This window comes from Echeneis naucrates, chromosome 14 (assembly GCF_900963305.1).
Source record: "Echeneis naucrates chromosome 14, fEcheNa1.1, whole genome shotgun sequence".
NCBI classification, from domain to species: Eukaryota; Metazoa; Chordata; class Actinopteri; order Carangiformes; family Echeneidae; genus Echeneis; species Echeneis naucrates.
Genome location: NC_042524.1, coordinates 1888897 through 1907255, shown reverse-complemented (window position 1 = coordinate 1907255; position 18359 = coordinate 1888897). Strand labels below are relative to the sequence as shown.

Here is an 18359-nt window from a genome sequence, read left to right as displayed (position 1 = left end):
CTGATTTCTTTTAGATAATCACATTTTCTTCGTCTTTCCTCCCCTCAGTCTCTCTCCATCAGCAGTTTGCTTCATCTCAGATATTTTCCTCAACAGGAAGCAGAACGCGCACACGCACACGCACACACACACACACACATTAAGGTAAGCGGACACTGGTCCCTAATGGGAGTGTGTGTGTGTGCCGTCGTATGCCTACACTAGTGTGTCTTGCTGGAGCTGCAAGCTGCTGAGTAAGGGCCCAGACCAAAAGAGACAAGAGCGTGCACGTGCACACACACACACACACACACACACACACACCCTCTCACACAGACAAAGGAGGGAGGTTCATATTACAGTCATGCAGCATATTGTCAGTGATGTCACTTGTCCTTATGAACGAATGAATGAATGAATGAAAATCTCACCCCCCCTTCTCCTCTGCTGTGCTTTAAAATCTACACCTATGGAGTCAGAGCGCTGCTCGGCAGTTGATGCTGTTGCTTCATGTCAGATGTAACGGTGACATAACTTCCTGCTTCCTTCGCAATCTGCCGACACAATAAACGCTCCAGGTTCCCTCTGTAATGACCGATATTAATCTGCAGCATCACCGACACGGCAGGAAGAGCTCAGCTCAGCAGGTAAATGCGACCGAAAAGTCTGTCACCAACAACGTTTCTCTGTAGTTTGGCAGCTAAGTGACGGTTTTCATTTCAAACACTGATGGGCCAAGATTGGCGTTACCAGTCCACGACAGCTATTCGTGGTTTATTCCATCCAGTTTGACATCAGCAGCTTTACAAGAAACCTCTGAGCGGCACGACCTCCTCAGTTAACAGCAGGCCGGGGCCAGCTGGTTAGCATGCTAACTTCAGTAGCGGACAGGAAGTGATGGATTGATTTCCACCATTTGGCAACTTAGCTATGTGGCACAAACAAAACTTCTAAACAGCTTCTTTTAGGCCAAAATACAAAACGCTGAGTGGAAGAACGGAGAACGGAGCTGCCACGTGAAAACAGACAGCTCGTGCTCGCCTGCTGGCTAGTTAGCATCTTAATTTTGCAAATAATAGAGGCAGGCTAGCGGCAGCATGCTACCAGTTAGCACGTTTATCCTGCCAAGTACTGGTATCAGTAGTTTAAAGAGAAAAACTGATTAAAACGAATGTGACCTCAAAATCTGATTCTGACATCAGACGGATGTTTTTCTGAGTTTAAAAGAAAAGAGGGTTTGAACTGAAAACACAAGAAAACAAACTCACAGATTAACTGTTAAATGTACGACAATGTCAGACGAAGAGGAGACGCTCGTGTTCGGCAGGAACTCGCCGCCTCGTGCCCCGTCATGTTCAGACAGCAGAACTGGGCTGAATTCAATGATGGGAGAGGGAGGGGTGAGAGAGAGAGAGAGAGAGAGGGAGGAGGAGGGGTAAGTGTGTGTGTGTGTCTGTTTGTGCGACTGTGTGTGTCAGTGAGTGAGAGAGAGAAAGTGCATCCAGCTCTCAGTCATTCATCTCTCGGGGAGAGGAGAGGAAACTACAACAGGACGAGAAAAGACATTTTCTTTGAGTGGAGGACAAACTAAAAAAAAAAAAAACAACTTTTAAAAAGTTGTGTGTTCACTCTCCTGACGGAGGAAGATTTTTACCTCAAACCTCCTTCTGCAGTTTTACTTTTTAAACATTAGTGCTTCTTTTCATTTCACATTTCTCCTCCTGCTCAGCGTGGAGATATGTCCACCTCTCTCTCCTGCCGCTCAGGACGTTGTCGTCTTTTCTCCAAAAACTGCAGATACACAAGAGTCAAATGCCAAAACGGCGCCTGTTTCTGACAGGACCTCTACATCAGAAGCGCTTCCTGCAGCCTGAACGTCGTGAAGGGGACTGTTTGGTTGTTCTGGGGAAGAAGAAGAAGAGGAGGAGGAGGTGACCTCAGGAGGACGCACCGCGATCAGAGCGCTACTGGAAGAGCTCCGGGAAGAGGAGGAGGAGGGCGCGTCACGCTGAGAAAGAGCATCCTCCCAGCTTTATCCCTCCTTACATTCACACATCCTGAAGACCACGGGGCTGCACAACCCCAGAAAATATCTTCAAAATAACCCAGAAACAAAAAGTACCAACTTTAAGTCCAGTTAAAAACTCACAAAACTACTCTGAGGCGAGGAAGAAGAGAATTCATCACAGATATAATCCACATCAGTAAAGGGACACACACACACACACACACACACACACACATACACACACATCCAGGACACCCCAGCACGCCGCCACAGAATGGATCTCCCGCCAGTCAGAGGTAAGCATAAATTTATCCTGTCGCCATTCGATCTGCTGATCAACTATTGATGATTTCTGTGACCTTGAAATGAAAAATGTTCCATCTGAAATTTTTCCACGAAGAAAGGAATTATTCAAAAGCCTTCTGTAGCTCTGAAAGCAACGATTTTATTTATTCCAGCTTCTTCTTTTTTAACCTAATGATAATAACAGTTATAATCATGGACAGTCTAAGCAGAGAGATATTTCAGGGCTCTGAAAAGTGCTTCTGGATCCGTTTTTTTCTTTTTGCGTGTTAATGTTACAATAAAGTAATAGTTGGTTTTGGTTCTTCTGGCTGAGATGGACTTAAAGTCCAAGCAGAGCCAGAAGCAGGTGAATCCAGGTGAGAAGTCCACCTCTGTAATCATCTGCTGCCTCAATCAGGATCAACATCTGGAAGGTTTCTCCTGGATCTCTTCTCGCTGTTTGCTCGGTTATGTCGGTGTCGGTCCTGGTTTCAGGATTTAGGTCCCACTAACGTAGACCACCATCGCTGTGGTTGGAGGTTGGAGGGTGAAGTTTGGATTCACGCTCCTCAGCAGTGAAGGTTAATTAGTCCCGCTGACGCCGTTTCGTTCGTTATTTTTTTTAAGCAACTTTTAGAGCAACTCAGACAACTTTAAGCAAACCTTTTAAATGATCCTCCCAAAGCAAGGAGAGAAAAACGTTGATGGATTATTTAGCCGCATGTTAACATTTGTCCCCGTGTGCTGTGTTGTGTGTGCGTTGTGTGTCCATGTGTGTGTAACTGCGATGGGGACATGTGGGGTTGGGATTGATTGTCCTCAAGGTCGGATGCAAAATGTCAATACCCATCTCCGCTGGGGTGGGACTGGAGGGGTGGGTGGACGGGCAAATGATGGGACGGACCGACGGGGAGGGAGAGAGATGTTGAATGGGACGAGAGGAGGAGGGATTGACGGCGGGGGGGGGGGGGGGGGGGGGGGGGGGGGGGGGGGCAGACGGACAGTCGGACGGATGGACGGACAGATGAAAGGGAGGGGACTGTACGCATGGAGTGGAGGAGAAATATGGCGGCGAGATGAACACATGATGAAATGGATGGAGAGGGAGGGAGGGAGGGCATGAATGGAGATGGGGGGGGGTTAGCCACAGCAGAGGAGCTAATGCACTGCAGAACCACAAAGTTGTGGAAAGACCTTCAACTGAATTCACAAAAACTTCTCCCTGAAAGCCGTAATGCTGAAATGCAATAAATAAATACACATTAAGGCCGGATTCCTACTTCTATTTTTATTTTATTTTTTTTTTGGGAAACAACAGTAAACAGCTGTGAGAGTAAATTAGAGCTCAACATCTGGATTATGTCAAAGAATCGACAGGATGAGCACAATCCAGCAAAGTGGCAGAAAAGAACACTCAGGACTTAATTCAAGAGCAAATTCGCCAAAAAAGCAGCAGATGTCACAAGAAAAAAAAAACTGTATTGAAATGAATGTGAAAACCAGTAGAGATGGGATAAAGCTCGCTGAGCAGTTCTGCTTGTTTGTGGAGAATTTACTGAAAAACTTAATCAGTGGAACTCTTACCAGCACAATTTGAGTATTATAGTCACGATTCTTAAGAAATGAAATCTGCTCATCTGATCAGATCTGCTAACTGCGTCCATATTTGTTGGACTGTCAGACTAAAGCTGATGCTGCTTCTTTCCTTTCTGCCTCTGATTTGGATTTACGTCTCACACAACGACAACAAAAAAATAAATTAATATAACATAAAGCTTCAAAATGCAATGCACATTTTATTTGACCTCATGGAATATTTTCTGGAGAAAAATGATAGAAAGTGGAATATGAACAGTCCATAAAACAAGTTGAGACTATTTATTTACACAGAAGAATGATTTCATACATAAACCCCAAACTCACATCCTCTCATTATGAATTTACTCCGTCAGGAAGTCTCAATATTCAATGCCAGGTGTTGGCAGCATCAGACAGAATCAGGGGAAGCTGGCGGGAACAAACAAACTTGGCCTAAGAGGTGAAATCATCTGAACTCAGATCAGTCCGACTGGTGCCAAACTGACGGTCTGCTCTTTTAAAGGCTCTTATTGGGAAAGTTTGTTTTTTGGTCTACTTTCAAAAATAGTGAGAGAAACTCTGCAAAGACCAGGTTGTGTTAGTTTGTGTATCTGTCAGTAACAGCACAGTGTTGTCATATAATCTGATTTACGGTAGAGGAATTGAACGCTGTGGCAGCAAACAGATTCTAAAACTGTTTCTAAGAAGTCCAGGGACCTTAAAGAGATCCTCCTCAGACCCAAGACACCGATAGATGAGTTCCAACAGCTCCCGGATTAAAGATAATTCATCTAAATACCTGTCATGGAGGTATTTTCTCAGATATTCACAGCCAGGTCTTTCTAGGAATGACACAGATTGGACTATTCTTAGAAAATAAACAAGCAAACAAAACAAAATGAGGTTATCGAGTTTTGCCCCCCCGATGACAAATCTCCATCTTCATCATTTTGTTTTATATTTTGAACAAGTGGAGTGAGAAACGTCGTGTTTTTGGTGCCAAAGCTTGAACACCAAACAAAGCAAATAACTAAAAACAGGAAGGGAAGACTTTGATTAAGTCCAAACATGAGAACAGAGGAAAAAGAAGAAGAAGAGAGAGATTAGCTTCAAATCTCAAAATTGTATCTTCAGTCTCTCCACCACTTCCCTTTTCTCTTTTTTGGACCATTATAAGTATCACCATCTCTCACTCATTCACGACCTCCTTCCCTTCCTGCCCCCCCCCCCCTCGCCTGGACTTGCTGGTCTGCAGTGTCTATTTCAGTCTTTCCGTTGGGGTCAGATTTGGCACATCCGGTATCTCATCCAGTTTACTGTCATTCAATCCTGCTGCGCTCCCAGAGGGCATCAGGAGGAAGGCCCCTGACTCGATTGGATTTTATTGATCTCATGTGCTATTTGTTCACATTTTCAACTGAACGCAGAGAAATCTTCACAGCAGAACGAGTCCTGATCTGTTTAGTCCAGTTTTTTTTCTGAAAGCTGTGAAGTTGCACTTCACACCCAGTTTTTGGTTTTACAGTAATTCCAAGTCAGAGAAGCTGCTGCTTTTGTTGTGAACTGTTGGAGGTTTTCCAGAAAAATGGCCAAAGGCACTCCCTGACAGGACGCTTTCTGGCCCGTCTATGGTTAAAATAAGCAAAAAGAAATTTTGGGAGTTAAAGCGTTAAAGGACACGTTTTGTCCAACTCTGCTGTCACCAATGGACGATTCTGCAAAATTTGTTTTTAAATCACACCAGCGAATGATGACGCTGCCCTGCAAATGAGTTCTGCTTTTTAAAAGCAAAAGTATCTCACGACTGCTCCACTAAGTACACACTACACGATACTAAACGTCGACTCAAAGGTCGTTTCCATCCGCTTGTTGCCAATGTGTAATATTCCCTCGGAGGGCTGCGTTCGATTCCCACGAGAAGGTGGCAGATAATGTTGTTTCCATTATGCAGAACTGATTTGTTTGTGCGACCATTACAACAGACTAGAAATGTTAATGAAGCACTAATTGGGATCCAAATTACTTTTTTTTTTTTTTACACCAAACCCAGCCAACCAATCCACAAATGTAATTACAGTAACCATGGCAACAAAAGCAGCCTTGTCTGTACGGCCCTGTAGTTTGTAGGGAGGGAAACGATTTCTGCTAGAAAAAAAAATAAAGAAATAAAATCTGTGTGTTTGGAGGTGCTGGTCCTGATATCTGGGTCAGCAGGTTGGGACCATGTCAAACACTGAAAAAGGCTGACGGATGACGTGAAAGTCGGAGCTGTGGAGGTCTGGACTCGTTTGGAAGGCGTGTGTTTTATCTCAAAGTTGTTATGCCGGCTGGCAAAGCGAACGCACGGATATTGATTTAATATCGATCTCCTCGGCTGTGAAAAACAAGCAGATTTCCCCAAAACGTGTCACTTAAAACCTTTTTGGGGATTATTCATTTACTGTGACAGTCGCTGCTGAAAACGTTCTCCTTAAAGAAAGTATCTGACACCGCAGAGAGGCAGGAAGTGGCACAAAAAAAAAAAAAAAAAGTTGGGGGACAGGAAGCAGAGAGTGGATGAAGGTGCTGAAGGTGATATGAAGGGAGGAGAGGGAGACAGGAAAGAAGAGCTGAGGGCAACCCCTCCTCGTCTCAAGGCGAAAGGTCACTGCAGTCACTTTTAAAATAACCTGAGGCCGTGATGTCATCTGTGAGAGACGCAGCGGAGCTCTGTCCATCAGCAGACGACGGGTCAGCTCCGTTTAAGCTTCTCTTCACTTCCGACAGTGTTTGACCTACAACTTCTTTAACTCTTAGAAGGCAACAAGGATGTGTGACGCTTTTAAAACAGTCCGATGAAGAATTCAAAATATTCTGTCAAAAAGAATCCATCAGTTTGACCTGCTGTGAAAACCTAAAACCAGAAGATTCTGGACGACAGTCCAATCCGTGTTACTCAAACAAGAATAAAACAGACTTGTTTTTCTTTTTTTAGGGACTACATTCTGAGGCGGATCAATTCATATGAAAATCTGAATTTTGTGGCGCAAGTTGACTTTGACCTTCAACTTTGTCACACATTTCAAAATGATCTAAAAAAAAAAAAAAAAAAATCAGCTGTAACTTAACTCAGCTGTCAGGATTTTTCCAAAAGGCTGTGAAACGTTTGCTTTCTAGATTCCTGCCAGAAAAATGAATTGAACAGTCAAAAGCTGCTCGATGTTTGCAGACGGTTGTGGGTTAAAGGTAAAACTTGACGATAAAGGACGGAAATAGATTCTGTTTGAGTTTTTTGCCTCTTTGGACAAAAGACAGAAGACAAAAAGCCGCCACAGCTGAAAAAGAAGGAGGACGAGCAGAAATTAGGCCTTTTTGAACTGGCGATATAAAACCTGGCAGCAGAAAAACAAAAGTGTGTGTGTGTGTGTGTTTGTTGTGTTCCAGGGCAGAAGCTCAGTCATTACTGATACTCCCTCAGCTCCGAGGTCCGTCCTCAGGTTACCACTGACGGTCACTTGAAACAGCAGCTCTCTGTGACTGGTTGGCCTGTTCTTTCACTGTTTTTCAGTTTAGTTTCAGGTTAATTTTCTTTTTTGTGAAACTCTGGTCTCTTAAGAGGAACCAAATTTGAAGAAGTCAGATAAAGTGATTTGTTTTCCATCTTCCTGTCGTTAGGGTTAGGTGACGTTTTACTGTGTAAAAACGTTACGATGTCGCTCCTCTTCCTCCCTCTCTCACTCAGAGCCAGATGGATTATCGTCTAAATAAAACATTCACTGTGCCGACGGCCATGATGGTTCAGCGTTTGCCATAAACCTGCGTCGAGTTTCCGCCCGAACCGGCATCTCATTAGTGCCAACATGGATGATGGAGATCCAGATTGTATTGATTTAGCTGATGATGAAGAGAATGTGCCGAGTTTGGTTTTACCACAAACTAAAACAAATATGAATCCTTTCTAGCAGCTTTTGGTTTATTCCTTTTTGCAGTTTTTGTTGTTTGTGCTCATAAAGACACCAAAACTGTGTGACCTCCACGGTTTTCAGCTTTCATCCCTCCACAGGAAGATGACAGCTACCCAGAATCCTCACAATCACGTGCACACAACAACACAACGCAGCCCTGAGCTCTCTCATAATGTGAGACACACACAGGTTTGTCAGCTGTACATGACAAAGATCACGTGACGCCGATAAAGGAGACCAACTTTTCCTTTTTTTTTTTTGCTACAAACATTCAAAATACCAACAATTGTAAAATATATTGGCTCTTTTATCAAATTCATGATTTCTCGTCCACCGTTGTTGGAAAAAACTGGCGCTGATGCTGCAGTCTCAGCAAACTGCCGGTTGGTCAGCAGGATTATGTAAAAATATTGAACCCAGTTGATCCGAAGTTGGTGGAATCAGGAGAGAACACGTAAAAAACTTTGGCCCAGGTCCGAATCAGCTCTTTGATAAGGCTGAGGCTTAATTAATAATCTGGCTAATGAACTGATAACTGGACGGCCGTCTTTCTGCGGATTAATATATTCTTCAGTTCATAAACAGAAAATTTACACGATGATTGCAAAAATGTGTCAAGATCACTTTTTTTATTTTCTGATGGTCAGTCCATCAAATAACGATCCGCCACATAGACATTTTTGACATGACTTGCAGTATTTGTGTCACGCTATCTGTAGTCGGGAAGGGTGGGGGGGTGGTGGGGCTCGACCAGTAAATAAAAATGAGGTCATGTTAATGGACGGCAGGCCTCTACTTTTTAACAATTAGATGGCCTGATAGGCGGGCAGGGAACGAGCGAGCGGCGGCCACCGCTCTCCCTGATCAGATTAGTCACCAGGACTTCTCCTCTCTCCTCCGACTAATTTGAAAATGCATCCTCATCTGAACCAACCTGGGCCTCCTTATCTGCTGCTTTATGGCTGGACGGCCCGGAGGAAGATACGGGCAGGCTGCAGGGCAGAACACCTCGATGCTGATCGTTCAGAAGTCCCCCGGAGGAGTTCTTCTTCTTCTTTTTTTTTTCCTGGTTTTATTGCCATTTTTTTTTTGTTTTCAGAGTCCGGCTTACTAATCAACTCTCCTTCCGTTCCTCCCTGTGATGGATTGCCATTCTTGGGTTTCATCCACCTCCCCCACACCTACTTCTGTTTGCTCCTCTTATTGCTTTTGCTCTGCATTTTCCAGAGGCCCCTTTCTTTTCTGACTTCTTGTGTTTAGCCATTTTAGCCGCAGCTAACGGGTAAATAATGCAACGCGATCCATCTCAGGTTTTCTTTTGCCGCTCGTGTGAACTATCCCGTCCGTTTCATCATTTGGGATTTGAATAATTTGAACAATTTAGAGCAAGAGACTGAAGAAAGCAAACATGCACACCAGCACTGACTTCTGATCTGATCAACCTGTTAGCTTGGCCATTCCTCATGTCATCTGTCTCTTCCAAGACATTTTCACGTCACTTTGCAGGACAATCGTTGCAGCTCAACAGGTACGAGATGAAAACCACGACTGGACAAAACTGAGGCTGGAAAAATTGCGTTGTTCGATTCCAAATAAGCAGCAGTGAGGCAATAAACATTCAACCTGATTGGGCCAAACTAATAATTCTGGTTGCAAAAAGAGACGAAGCTGAAGGATAAAAACTTGGTTGTTGTATTTTACAAACACAAAATTTTTATGTGAACAGAAGTGTGGATTTTGAATTTAGGTGCGATAGATGCGATATTATTAAAATGTGCCAAAGACAGTTCCTAGTTCCGTTCCTGGTCCTGAGATCAGCTTGTTGATGACAGCTGTGAGCTTTATAAACGGGCGGTGAAGGCGAGGGGTTCAGATGTTGTACGACAATCTGAGGAAGTAGCTCAGAGGAAGGATGCTGACGGCGCTTCACCTCGATATCAGGTGACGGCTATTAGGCTGAAAAACAAGACGTTTGTTGTGGCAGCTCAATGAAAATATCAACCGTAAAAAAAAACCAAACAAATGAAAGTTCTCATACATTAAGAATCCTGAATCATTTCATCCAGCATCAGAGCTGCTTTAAGTCCTTTTCCATTTGGCCTCATTAGTCTCCGACAGGAACAAACCAGCCAGCTTTCTCTTCCCCTCGGCCGTCTGGCAGCGTCTGTATGTACACACACATCACCAGCTTCATATCCACTAGATTTCCCTTCAGTTGGTCTGCTTTCTCATCAATTTAACGCAGTTTAAGTTTTAAGTCTTTTCTTCTCCACACGACAAACAAACAGAAATCCTCCTCGGAAACAGAAGAACATTTGGATTATGGTTTCTAATTATGTAAAACCTAATGTTTCATCCAAACTACCCTTAACTGTCTAAACCACAAACACAATTATCCACTCAGCCAATCACAGGCCAGTATTTTAGGGAATGCTGTTTTCCTGATTTCTTATTTGGACGCCTTGTTTGGCTTTTGGTAGCCGGAAAGAGTCTGAGTTAAAATAAACTCCTTTTCACAATCATTTGGAAAAATAAATGAATAAATAATAATCAAGAAACAAGGTGAATTTTGCAAACCTTCACTGTTTCTGATGTCTGAAAGGTGGAAGATTAAAAAAAAAACAAATAAAAGCTCTAAATTTACTTTGAGGGATGGAATGAAGTGTTCATTTATAATCGCTCACGGGAATCATAAAAACCTAATTTGGTCCAAAGACAGGAAGCCTGGGTGGAGCAGTGGTGGGATGAGCAGGAAAGACTCACCACATTAAGTGTGAAAGACGCCTGATGTGAACCTCCTAAAGGATCCGTTCACCCGATTCAGCACTGGGAAGGATCGCCGTCCCTCCCTGTTAACCCACACACACCTGTTTGGTAGGAAGGAACCGATCTGACTGTACAGGCAGATTATTGTTGGCTGGCCAAAAAAAAAAAAAAAAAAAAGAGACATTATAAAGTATCTCAGATCTCTTTTAGCTGCGGTCGCTGCTCAGTCCGAACCACAAACCAAAACTCAGCGGACTTTCCTAAAATGAGACCTCGCCTTTGTGGGATTTCTCTCTCAGCGCTGAGACCTTTCTACTGGAAACGTGTTGGTTGATTCGTGGACAAAAATCTGTACCAGGATCAAACCTGAAACTCGGCCCCCCCTCCCTCTGTGAGCGTCTCCGGCTGCAGGTGGGTTTCCTCCGCGGCGGCAGCAGCTGTGCTCAGCAGATGCTAAATTACAGTGCGGACCTCATCATGGTCGTATCTCTCCGGCTCTTGCAGGCTAATAATAGCGTTAGCCGGAGCAGCAGGGAACCTCAGCAGTCATGATGACATGGCTGCCGGTCGCGTGGAAGCTCGGCTGCCAAAATCCCTCTCTGATCAAATCCTGCTTATTTGGAGGCTAATAAGTTGGCTACCGTTTGCTGCGTTTACAGCAGCGTTCCGTCCTTACCAATAATCACAATGATCTTTTTGTGCTTGCTTATAGTGGCTGGAATAATTTTGGACAAAACAAACACAAAAATAATCTGTTGATGCCATAAATCTGTGGAATTAATGGATTTTTCTTTTTAATTGCTTGAGAAAAAAGGGAGAACTCAAAGCAGCAGATTTCTTTGATCAGTGTTTATGTGCTGCGCTCCCACAGCTCTCCTGTCAATCTAACTTCAGGCAGGACTATAATTTCTTCCTTTGGTTTGCAGTTAATGCAGTTTGAGTTTCTGCTGCTTGATTTTTTTTTCCCTGTTGAGTCACTCTGAGTTTGGTTCAACGCTTCAGTTCCCGTGCAGAAGGAGATGTGCTCTTAACAGCAAGATCTCTCATAGAAAAGGCAACAAAGCACGTGAACATAAATTTTCACTCCTGAATCATAAAATGTTCTGCGATAAAGTGAAAGGTGAAGCTAGCGTCCTACATTTAGTGCTGAAAGTTCTTGATTTTCAAAAATGATAAGAATGAGGATTTCCTTCTGCTCTGTTTGTTGCTGGCAGATGGAACTGGGGATCAGTTTTCTCAACGCTAACGCTATGACAAGTTAAAAAAAAAAAGGAAAGTGGTTGTTTTTGTATCTGAAACTAAAAAATTAAAACAAAGAGATTCTGTTGGGTCTTCAAACAAACTTGTTCATTCATGATTCAGATCCTGCTCTTGTATGTTCTGATGTAGCTGTCGGTGATGTAATCGCTAACCCTCCTCTGTGTGTGTTTGCAGGTTTATCTGATGTGCCGTGAGCGTCGGGATCGCCTCGCCCCAGCCCCGGCCTGCTCGCCAGGACGGACCCCGTTCATTCCTTCAGGATGGAGCCGGAGGTGCTGGACCTGCAGCAGGTTCCGGTGCTGTCCCTGGACCAGATACGTTCCATCCGGACCAGCAATGACTATGTGGAGAGGCCCGTGGCGCTGGAACCGGCAACCCAGTCCGGATTTTTTTATCCCCACGATGACCGTTATCCTCACGGAGTATTCTCCCATCACCCCCAGACCGCCTTCCACTCCGCTCTGCCGCGCAGCCAAAGTCAGCAGCAGCACACTCACCTGTCCCACCTGAGCCGTTCCAGTACTATAAGCTCTTCCATGTCACGGACCAGCGCCACGTCAGACCAGCGGCTACTGGCGGGTTTGACGCCATCTCACTCTGGTCTGGCTTCAGTGGTCCGCTCTCAACCTAAGGGTGAACTCAAACCCGACGCTTCCTTGGGTAAACGCTTGGGAGAGGACGAGGCTGAGCTGGGCCGCCACCTGTTCATCTGTGAGCGGTGCGGGCGCTGCAAGTGCCAGGAGTGCTGCACGCCACGCCGCCTGCCTTCCTGCTGGGCCTGCGGACAGCGCTGCCTGTGCTCCGCTGAGAGCGCCGTGGAATACAGCACCTGCTTGTGCTGCGTAAAAGGTTTATTCTATCACTGCTCCGCTCAGGACGACGAGGATAACTGCGCTGACCGGCCGTGCTCCTGCGCGCCGGCACACGCCTGTGCCCGCTGGAGCACCATGGGGCTGCTGACGCTCTGCTTGCCTTGCCTTTGTTGCTACCCTCCTGCCAGGCTGTGCCTTGCCCTGTGCCAGTGCGCCCACGACCGGGCCACCCGCCCCGGCTGCAGGTGCAGCAACACCAACACTGTGTGCCGCAAGATCTCCGCCTCAAACCCCAACCCCGGCCACCCCACGCTCCGCAGCAAAGCTCTGGAGAAGCCGTTATGACAGGTTTGGACCGGGTGGGGGGGGCAAGCGAAACAGTTTTCCCTCAGCCGTGGCCAAAGCACCACTTTCGCCAATCAACAGTGCCACTGCTGACGTTGTGGCAGCACCTACCTACATATGACAAGCCAACCGACCCACCAACCACGAAGTGTTGTTCACCTAACGTACCTTGAATTTACTTCTTCTCCAGCTCAGGAGGGACCAAAGCTTTACTGTGCCTGTTCATGTCAGAGACTTCACACCTGAAACAACAAAAACTAATCCTGAAGGACGAAGAAGCTCTCGTGCTTTGCTGGACTGCCCTTCGACCTTAACTGAGACGTCCACGCAGAAATGGCCTCTTTCTACAGTACTCAAAAAATCTATTTATTTATTGCTGAGCCTCCTTCCTTTTTGACTTTTACAAAGAGAGCGTGCAGAGGCAGGGGATGGTGCGGGTCATGGAGGGAAAGGCGCCCATGTCGGGAGTTACCATCTTTTCGCAAGCGTATCAGAAATAGCTTGAAGGAGCGAGATCACAGCGACAATCGATTCAGCTGCCTCCACAAAAAGGCTGAAGATGAATTCGTGAAGGGTCATCTACGTTGTGTCTTAGTGAATGGGACTCAAAGTGAAGCACGGAGGCATCAAGTGAGAACAAAGACACTCGCAACAACAGTTTGACACCAAAAAAAGGGACCATGCACTGTTTGAACCGTGTGAACTTCAATGCTGTTAAGCTCATTTGTAAAGGAAAAGCACTGTGAGGTAGACTGACGATGTTCTGCTCAGCAGCCGAGAGCTGAATGGGGATTATTTAACCAGAGGGAGGGAGCGTGCGTATGTGTGTGTGTGTGTGTGCGTGTGTGTGTGTGTGTGTGTGTGTGCGCGTCCTCCAACTGTACAACCTGTGTATGTAGAGCCTGTGTGTATGTTGTTGTCAGCAGCCGAAGCCTCCCTGCTCTTATTTTTAGCAGGGCCGCTTCGGTGGAGCTCTGAGGGTCCGGTTGGGTTTCCTCCTGAAGTCAGTCTGTCGCCAACCTCCCTCCCTCGCTGCCTTCCCCTCCCCCACCTCCATCCCTCTTATCTTCCAATCAAACTGTCTGTTCTCCGAACCATCTCCCTCCCAAATGAGCCTTTAAATGTGCTGCCGCCAACCGTGCCGTCGCTTTGTTAACTCAAGTCGACGGTGACGGAGGTCAATCCAAACCCGATCCCAGGATCATTAAATCCTCGATGGTTTGGAGATCGGAGATTTTGAGTTAAGCCGAGTTGCTGCAGGCGCATTACTCCCACATACCCATGTACATGCCCGCCCGCCTCGTCGGTCTCCCCCCTTACACTCAGAGGGCTAAAAGCCTCCAGTTCTCAGTCCGCAGAGAGTTGATCAAACAGGCAATTAGCTCCATGATAGCTCTTAATGGGCCGGAGAAGAATGGAGCGTGGGAGGGGATGAGAGAGGAAGGGAAGAGAGGGGACGGGATGAGGGGTGTTGTGGTGTTTGGCAGATGGGCGGCTGATGTTAGAAGGAAGGAAGGAAGGAAGGAAGGAAGGAAGGAAGGAGAGAAGTTGGATGTAGGAAAGGAATGAGGAAATGGAGCAGGATGCCACGAAGACAGACTGCTCTCTAGGAAGGAGGGAAGGAGGGAAGGAAGGAAGGAAGAAGGAAGGCTTCAAAGCTGGTGCATGTACGTGTGTGTGTATGTTTGGATGCATATGGGCTTTTCTGTGTGTGTATGTGTGTGTCAGGATACATCAGCCACACACACACACACACACACACACACACCTGAGTTGGTAAAAGTTACTTTGCTATATTTTTATATGTAAATATGGGCTATTAAGTGTATAACTATTTTTATTCTTTACTTTGTTCCTATGAGATTGATAATTATCACAGTTGTTTTCCATTACAGCAAAAATTCACTTATTTAGTGTCGGACTTGTGATCAATTCAGGAACTTTTGGGGCAACTCCGACGGGGAAACCTCGGAACACGTTGCAGCATCATTCCTTATTACCGCTCGGTGTCTCTGAGCTCTGAAGCCGACTGATCAGCCTGTCGCACTCGCTCAAAAGAACAAAATTAAGAAACTCTTCTCAGGTGTGTAACATCAGTGCAGCTGCTGTCACACTGTATGGAGGACAAAGTCCTTTTGGCTGCAGTTTGCGTTAAAATGAAGAATGCTTCGAACAAAGTGCTCGTCTGATTTTATAACGAAGCCTCAAAGCTAATAAAGCTGACGGTTTGGTAACGCAGCATTAGCGCAGGTGTTGACGGGACACGGCTGGACAGTACCAGTAAATATGTTGAATTGTTACCAAAACAAAATGTCCAGTGTTAGCATCGGCAGCTGTTTACCGAACAGAATCAAACTGAATTCCTAAACTCAACTTGAGCTGCGTCTCAGCCAGCCGTTTTGGCCTTCTGACGTTAGCATGCTAAGCTAACGCTAAGCTAACACCACAACGTGTCACTTCCTGAAACAGGGTCAGAGGTGGTTTTATAACCTCTTCTATTAAACACAATGACAGCCGAAGCTCTTGACACAACCGGTAAGTTAAGAGCTGCTAATGCGAAACAGAAAGCCCTCCTAAAATGTTAGCATGTCACTTTTTTCTTCTTTCTGAAGGTTACAATCAGTTAAACTAAATTTTAACCAACCAAATCATTTATTATAACAACCCACAGGTTTCATTTTTAATTTATACAAGTTGTCAGAAATATTTTCATTTCTTTGACACGCATTGCTGGGTTTGTTTTTTGTTTGTTTGTTTAGTTTTTTTTGCCCCAGGCTTTGTAAATGTTGCCCCAAATGTTTCTACACTCATCACTGGTTTCACTTTGAGATGGAGGACACACTCAACTTTTTTTTTTTTAATGTTGCAACTTTGTCCACTTTTATTGCCACCTATGACTTTACAATCATTATAATTGTTATTATTATTATTATTACTATTATTATAAGCATTGGCAACCAAAAATCATAATATGTGTAATTGACACTTATTAATGCAAATCACCTAAACTGACATTATGTCCACATTAGTGACGATGAATTTGAAAATGACGACTCTTTCTGTCCTGTTTTTGGTTTATTGTTCACACTTTGCAAACACCCCACGTAAGAATATGATTTAAATTTGTCTTGGGAGCCATTAGCGATAATTTGGTGGCACCTTCTCTCCTTCATGCATGCTCTGAATGCTGATGCTTCAAAAATAGCAGGAAACCAGATGCAGGCCAACCGACGCCTGTAATTTAAAATAAAAGAAAGAAAAAAGTACAAGTTTTTATTTTTGTGGTGTTTGTGGACAGAAAAAAACGTTCAAATATTCAAATTTAACCTCGTTACTGTGGACATGGCCTCAGATTGGTTCTGCACAGACGCACACACCGTCTCCGCTACATTGATTGGAGGACTTCGGTCACATCTTGGTGCTTGTGGAGACGACTTGAGGAGCACTTATTATTTGTATCCGGATTGTTTTCCGTCTCAGCTGGATGATGTTTCCGATCCGTCAGGACTCGGAACAAAGCTTCGACCTTTGACCTTTAGTATTTGATGTTTTGGAAGCGCTACAGAAACAGACACAGTGATCCAGGCCGTGCATCGTTTTAATGAACCCTCACAGCTGATGTTCGAACATCTTAAAATTGTTTTCTACCAGAAACATGCACGTTATGGCGGAAAACGTATATAATCAGTGAACCACGTTGATTACAACCTTACGTCCACACCTCACCTCTGCTGACCACAATGTGTGTTTCTGTACGTTCAAATAGCACTCTCTGAATTCCAAGATTTCCAACATGTTCCCAACGTTCCTCCGTCAGGACTGGAGCTTGTGTCAGGAACCGGTCTGATGCTGTACATGCGCAGGCTGCCACTATAACCAACACACGTCTCCTCTCGTGTCTTAGCAAGCATCGCTTTTGGTACAAATTGGCATCTTGTATTGTTGTAAAAGAATTTAAGGAGAGTATATGGAAGAAATATATATAGAAGTCTATCTAAAATGAATATATTGTATATGGAACAATATGCATTCCACACTTTCTGTTTTGGCGCCGACATCGCTTCACGAAGATTTATTTAAGTGGTTGCAACAACGGCGGTGACAATAATCACCGAGTATTTATTTTACAGCGGTCGGGGGAAATGAGGAGCACCGATGTTGTTGTTGTTGTTTGTCTTTTGGTTTCGTTTGTTTGTTCCCCTCAGTGTGGTGTGGCTGCTGCTACCCTCCTGGCTAAAGATGAACCAATAAAAAGGAGTTTCCAAACAGACCACATCTGTTGCTTTTTACGGGTGAATGAGTGATTGAAAGTGCTGCTGCTTCATTTTATCAGTAAAATAACAAGATTCATTTTCAGACACTAATATAATTGAGGAGGCCACATTTTCAGTGTACAAAATATAGCTTCTGTCATTATTCAACAACTGAGACATTTATCACAATAATTATTTCCAATGATATTAGGGGCTGCCCCAGTGCATTCTGGGATGAGCCTTGCAGGACTAAGAGTGAGAACAATAACTCATTACGTATTAAAGTCCAATTACTGCGTTCCAGTTGTTTGTCTCCGCCACTGAAATTAGTTTTCAGGCCAAATATTATTTATATGATGATAATTTGTGAAAGTCACAGCGACCTTTGACCTTTAACCGCCAAAATCCAATGAACTCATCCTTGATCGAATTCCCCTCCAAGACTTCCAGTGGTACCCCACTGTGACCTTTGACCTTTACAATTCAAATCCCCTCATCTTTGAGTGCAAGTCCATTCCTGTGTTAATTTTCCAGAAAATTTCTTCAGGATTAATTGCTCATTTGTTAAATTAGCTCTGCCACCTCTAACAGATGTAAAAACGGAAACTAAGACTTGTGTTCTCCAGCTGGCCAATTCTGGAAGCTCATTTCTCCAAACTAACGCTCTGTCAAATTCCTGAAACACGGAAAACAAGTCGACACCCAAAGTGTTAACTTGTGTCAGACCTTTTTTAACGCCTGTTCAACAACAGCAAAGACGACCCCCCCCCACACCAAAAAAAAAAAAAAAAAAGAACCTCCTCCAGACGTAAAACTGATTTTTAATGATGGATTTAACACAGATGTTTATGGTTTTGTTTGTTTGTTTGTCTTTCTGCTGATATTCTTCAGAACAACAACACAAACTGTGTTGAGATCTGGGTGAAGTCAAACAACAGTTTTATAATTGAGGCCCCCTGGTACTCTGCACCCCCCCAACTTTACTCTGCTGGGCTCATAAATAACTAATCAAGGCTGGGTCACACTAATGGCTTCCCAGAGCAGTGAATACAGATGTGTGTGTCTGTGTGCACGCATACAACAAACACACAAAAAAAATGGAGACAAGGAGAGCTGGATTCTTAAGAGG

The 18359-nt window shown here is 44.6% G+C and overlaps 1 protein-coding gene across 1 annotated transcript; it reads left to right on the top strand.

The window, feature by feature from the left end:
* The first annotated feature begins 1522 nt into the window (after positions 1–1522).
* LOC115054127 (protein sprouty homolog 3) lies at positions 1523–17247 on the top strand. Its single transcript, XM_029519162.1, has 2 exons — positions 1523–2283; positions 11995–17247. The coding sequence occupies exon 2, from the start codon at positions 12081–12083 to the stop codon at positions 12975–12977; it is 897 nt and encodes a 298-aa protein (XP_029375022.1). The 5' UTR covers positions 1523–2283; positions 11995–12080; the 3' UTR covers positions 12978–17247.
* The last annotated feature ends 1112 nt before the right edge of the window (positions 17248–18359 follow it).